Source organism: Gracilinanus agilis, chromosome 4, assembly GCF_016433145.1.
Source record: "Gracilinanus agilis isolate LMUSP501 chromosome 4, AgileGrace, whole genome shotgun sequence".
In the NCBI taxonomy this organism is placed as follows: domain Eukaryota; kingdom Metazoa; phylum Chordata; class Mammalia; order Didelphimorphia; family Didelphidae; genus Gracilinanus; species Gracilinanus agilis.
In genome coordinates this window covers 130014862-130020443 of record NC_058133.1, presented here as the reverse complement: position 1 = coordinate 130020443, position 5582 = coordinate 130014862, and the positions used below count along the sequence as shown (strand labels likewise).

Here is a 5582-nt window from a genome sequence, read left to right as displayed (position 1 = left end):
TAATCAGTCTACATAGGATGTGATTTGTTGTGTGTGTGTTTTGTGTTTGTGTACATGTTTTGATTTGAGACTGTGACATTTCATTTTTCTTTATGAAAATTCTGGTCCTTTTACATAAGATGACATGTCTCTATAAACAGGTTTTAAAGTTCATTTTGGTGAGCCATTCTTCCTTGAGTTTTAGCCTTAAAAAAAGGGTGGGGGGGGGGAATTGGTCTGTCTGGGCTGTACAGAGCTGATGTTCCATCAAGCAGGAAGGACCCTGGCTCTTTGCAGGCACACTAGTGTGTCATCAAGGCAGAACCAATTTTGCTACTGTATAACTACTGTTTAAAAGACATTTTTCAACATAAGGAAATCTTTTTATGGGATCTCTAGATGATCTAAAGTTCAAAAATTATTAATAGATAGTGGTAGGATATAATGTTTACTATTAAGGCTTGCTACATTCCGGTCTATGGCTGAGCTTACATCTCCTTTATGTATGGGGGGGTGGGGTGGAGGATGGCAGGCAGAGAAGAGAAGGAACTGAATAAGGAGCCAAAGAGACTGGTTGGGAACTGGGGGACTAGGAGGGTGATGGATCCCCCAGGGTTAGGATTTCCAGGCCTGACTTTGGGGCTTTATTTTTAGTGCCATACTAGTCTGGTGGTCGTGAAAAGTAGAAAATTCAGATAAATGTTCAGAAAAGTGATAGAAACACATTATTACTGTGTTGTACTTTTTCAGAGTATGTGGTACATATGGTAGTTCTGAATGTTTTAAGAATACAGTTTTGTAACAGGGCTTCTGTTCTTTCAATTACACTTGAAGTAAGTTGACAATCCTACCCAGATTTACCTCGCGGCATATTCCTATATATATCATAATCTATGCCAGTGGCTTTGAACATCTTTTTCTTTTCCTTTGCAGTGGGCAAAGGAAATGAGAGTCTGCAATAGTAGACAACTGTATTTCTCAGACAGTTCAAGTATACTTCTGTCTCACAGAGGAAGGTAGGGATTAGCTAATCCCAAGAGATTCTGTCTAGCCCTCTGATTTGGTGATTTTGGGGTGTTTTTTAAATTCCTACTCTTGGACTCAACTTTTTTATTTTTTTATTTATTTTGGGTAGCCTAAATCCTGAAAGGTAAAGTTACTTTCTATTTTCATGGGCTATATATTCTTGCCCTTAAGTGTGGAATATCAGAGTAGGCTTGGGCCAGTTTGGTTTGCATCCCCTTTGCATACATGTGGAGGAGCTGGATTCTTTGGGAGTTGCATAGTAAAAGGCACTTGGGTTAATTTATCACCAGGAAGGATAACTGCAAATCCCTTTCCTCAGGTTGAGGTAGAGAATGCAACAGCCTGCATTTGTGACCTCTTTTGTGTCATGTGACTTTTTTTTTTCTCCCTTCTTTACAGACTATCTTGAGTTCTTCTTGAATTGCCAGTTTTCAGCCTCCTCATGCCTCCATCTCCTTTAGACGACAGGGTAGTAGTGGCACTATCTAGGCCAGTCCGACCTCAGGATCTCAACCTTTGTTTAGACTCTAGCTACCTTGAATCTGCCTCTTCTATTAGTGATCACCACGTAGCCGTGATTGCCACCACCGTTGTGTCTCTAAAAGCTGCGAATCTGACGTATATGCCCTCATCCACTTGCTCTGCCCGCTCCCTGAATTGTGGATGCAGCAGTGCCAGCTGCTGCACTGTGGCAACTTACGACAAGGACAATCAGGCCCAGACCCAAGCCATCGCTGCCGGCACTTCCACCAACATAGGAACCTCTACTGTCTGCCCTGCCAACCAGATGGTCAACAACAATGAAAATCTTGGCTCTTTAAGTCCATCAGGTGGGGTGGGCAGCCCCATGTTGGGGACCCCCAAGCCACTAGCCAGCATCAAAATAATCTACCCCAATGACTTGGCAAAGAAGATGACCAAATGTAGCAAAAGTCACCAACAGAGCCAGGGTCCTGTCATCATTGACTGCAGACCTTTCATGGAATACAATAAGAGCCACATCCAGGGGGCTGTCCATATTAACTGTTCTGATAAAATCAGCAGGAGGAGATTACAGCAAGGCAAGATCACAGTCTTGGACTTGATCTCCTGTAGGGAAGGCAAGGACTCTTTCAAGAGGATCTTTTCCAAAGAAATCATAGTTTATGATGAGAATACCAATGAACCCAGCCGGGTGATGCCTTCCCAACCACTTCATATAGTCCTAGAGTCACTGAAGAGAGAAGGCAAAGAGCCTCTGGTTTTAAAAGGTACTTGACCTCTTCCCCACCCCTCACCCATCCCCAACCCCCATTCCCTTTGGGAATTTACTAACATGTTTTTTGCTTTTGTTTTGTTTTGTTTTTTTTCTTTTGAACTTAACGCCAGTTCTCTCCCTTTCCACACAAACAAGACTCCCAAACTTTGCTCTCTTCTTTACCTTCCTTCCTCCAAATTACTAAAAACCAGGGGCTTTGGGTTCTCTTCCCAACTCTGCTACTAGCCGGGTGGGTGATCTTGGGGGAGGGTAGCTTAGCATCTCTGGGCTTCTGTTACCCTGTTTACAAAACTAGTATAGTAATGACTACCCTGTTTGCTTTGTTAAAGGTGGTTGTGAGGGTAAAATGAACAAATGTATATGAAAGGTCTCATAAACTAGAAAGTGAAATCCTGATATAAGGATAAGGTACAGGAAATGGTAGTAATAGTATGAGAATTTTCACATCATCTCTAACTTGTTATTGGAGATAGAGCTGGAGGAAGAGAGAATTAAAACAACAACAAAAACAGTGTCAGGTTTTAAAACATACCTCTTCTCTGAAGGATGGCTTTCTATCACTTCCCCTACCCTACTATGTTTTATCTGCTTTGAACAGAATGGTTTAAGCATAACAAAGGTGTGCAGGTTTTCTCTACTTTATAATTGTGGTCTGGAAAAGCTGCTTTACAAATAATTTCTTAAAATATGCTTATATCTTTACTATAGCTTTCAAAGTGATAAGTCCTTTTACACTTATGTGATTCTGTGTCATCTTAGTTCTTTCCTAGATGTGAAAAAGTGGATTGTCTTTCCATAGCACCCTTAGCTCATCAGTGCTGTAAAAGGCAAGCAGCTTGAGGTCCCTGGAGCTGTTCCCGGTCTGGGCAATATTGTTCCCCATAAGAGTTATTCAAGTGTCCCATCACACTTTGCTTTAGATTACTTTGAGGCACAGTGCCAGACTTCCCCATTGCCCCTAGGATTATGGAATATCCTCCCAATTGCTTTCATTACCAAGTCAGCACTTGGATGATGCTTGAATTAAATTTAATCTCCTTTGGGTCACTCTGTCCTCATTCCACTCTGTACCACTCTTTTACCACCTTGCCCATGGAGGAAAAGATGTAGTGTCCTTGTCCTAGTTCAGTTCTGTGTTCATAGATTTTAGAGCCCCAACCTGTAGCTAGCCTCTAGAAATTTGTTGACCAAAGGTGGTGGGGCTGTCCATTGGGTGATCTGCTTATGCAAACTACCAATGCTTATTTTGCTAGGGCAAACTGGATCTTTTTTTGCATGTCTAGTTGGATGTAGTTTCTCATTTGCCATTCCCTTCAGTTTCCATCCCTTTCCCCATATATCTTTTATTAACTTGAGAAAATAAAATTCTTTTCCCCCTCAGTTGTTCCCTTGCTCCCAAACCCTAGCTTACCCTCATTGCATGTAGTCACCTAGAAAGTCTCGTTCTTCTTAAATCTCATTGCTTATGATGGGAATCAATGAAAGAGATATTTTTCATAATAATGCCATAAGGCTACAAATATACTTCTCTAGCTGTCATGGACTACAAATATGTTCATTTTTTGTTTGTCTTATGACATGTTATTTTTTTTAGGGAATAGAGGAATGTCAAATGACTCCTATGATGTTTTCCTCAGCAACTTTCTGGTGCCTTGGGGAGGGAAGAGAAGGGAAACCACAGAGCCATCATCAGCCTAATCATCTTCTCTTTTTTCTTCTGTAGTCTAGGCTCTTAAGCATCTCTGTCTGGAGATTCTTAACCAAGGAAGGGAATAAATGAACCAAATTCTCATAACCCCTGGAACTGAATCATGGTGCTAACTAGGAAGAGTTTTAAAAACAGTTCCCAGGTCTGCAGGAAGCTATGGTTGCCTATGGATGAGAGTTACGAATCACTGGCAAGGCAATGAATCCCCCTAGTTCAACCTGGGCGGGTTACCCCTATTCCTTATAATCTATCTATGCTTCTGAGGCTCTGGGCAGCCTGGCCTTGTTCCTCAGTGATGTGATAGTGAGATTTCCTCAGCGGGGCGGGACCCATTGCTGACTTCACCACCCGGCGCCCTGGTTGGGTTCTGCTCCGGGCCAGACATTTTCAGATTGGCGAGAAGCAGCGACGGTCGGGTTTAGAAGACATTCAGGCGGTACAGGTTGGATTATGTATGCCTTTTTCTTTAGTTATCTTGTAGACTTGGGTTAAATCTATAACACAGTGAGAAATGATATTAAGAGCATTTTATCTTATTTTTTGAGAAGGAACATAAAAATGATCATTTCATGGATGTGGTCTGCAATTGAGTTTATAATAAGACTGTAATGTAGGGAAAGAATTCATTTTGAGAATATTTACATTTCTTTGAGGTTGTATAGAGTATGTAAGAAATGGGTTTCTTTAAGTATCCTTGACACCAAAGAGAAGGTAGAAATTTCTTAAAATAACAATCAATGACTTAGAGGTTCTAAATGTCCTAGACTGGGGGTCAAGAAGATTAAATTCCCATTGCTGTTCTATAAGGTTTGGATTTAAGAAAGCCAGCCCTTTGGGTGGTCTAAGATTTTATTCTGTAGAGCATTAGTGGTGCCATTTTGAAGTAGGTAATTTTTCTTTTCTTTTTTTGGCAGAGTAGCTTGGGGGTGGGGTTGGGGTCAAGAAGTTAAAGTATAGGGAGTGGGTTGGATGGGTCAAAATATACCATACGGTAGAATCTCTAAATCTTCTTTCATTTATTTTGAGAGATTTCTCTTGCTCCATGTAATCCAGTCTAATTTATGGCTGGCCCATCTGATCCTCAGTTTTATGTTTGTAAACACTGGTTGCTACCCTCACTGTCCAAGTTTTATGTCCCCCTGTTTCAGCGCCATGTTCTCCATTTTTGGCGCTGCCTGTCAAGTGAGAAGCTACTCTGTTACCATTTTAGTAAGGCAGTGTCAGGTTGGGAAGAAAACGATCAGAGAAGCTCGAGCCCTTGGGATTAGGTTACCGTTCTAGTTTACAATCCCATCCGTTAGTGACCTGTGTCTAAAACTGGGTTTGATTCTCATCATCTTCAGAGAGGCACATGTAATCAGATGTGGGATCCTTTCCTACCTGACAAGAGTGATTAAAATTAAAAAAATAAATGTACCTGTATATATAAACACACACACATATGTGCATACACATATATATGTCTGTGTGTATACATATAGAAAGAGGAGAAAGAAAGGAGAAAGAAAATAGGGGGAGAAAGGGGAGAGAGAGAGAGAGAGAGAGAGAGAGAGAGAGAGAGAGAGAGAGAGAGAGAGAGAGAGAAAGAAAGAAAGAGAAAGAAAGGTGGGG

The 5582-nt window shown here is 41.3% G+C and overlaps 1 protein-coding gene across 1 annotated transcript in view; it reads left to right on the top strand.

Moving 5' to 3' along the window:
- Nucleotides 1–1426: 1426 nt before the first annotated feature.
- The window catches only part of DUSP10 (dual specificity phosphatase 10), a 47880-nt gene continuing 43724 nt past the window's right edge, over nucleotides 1427–5582 (top strand). Inside the window, exon 1 of the mRNA XM_044671926.1 lies at nucleotides 1427–2255. Coding sequence (XP_044527861.1) covers nucleotides 1448–2255 — 808 coding nt within the window. The 5' untranslated portion in view covers nucleotides 1427–1447. The remainder of the gene's footprint in view (nucleotides 2256–5582) is intronic.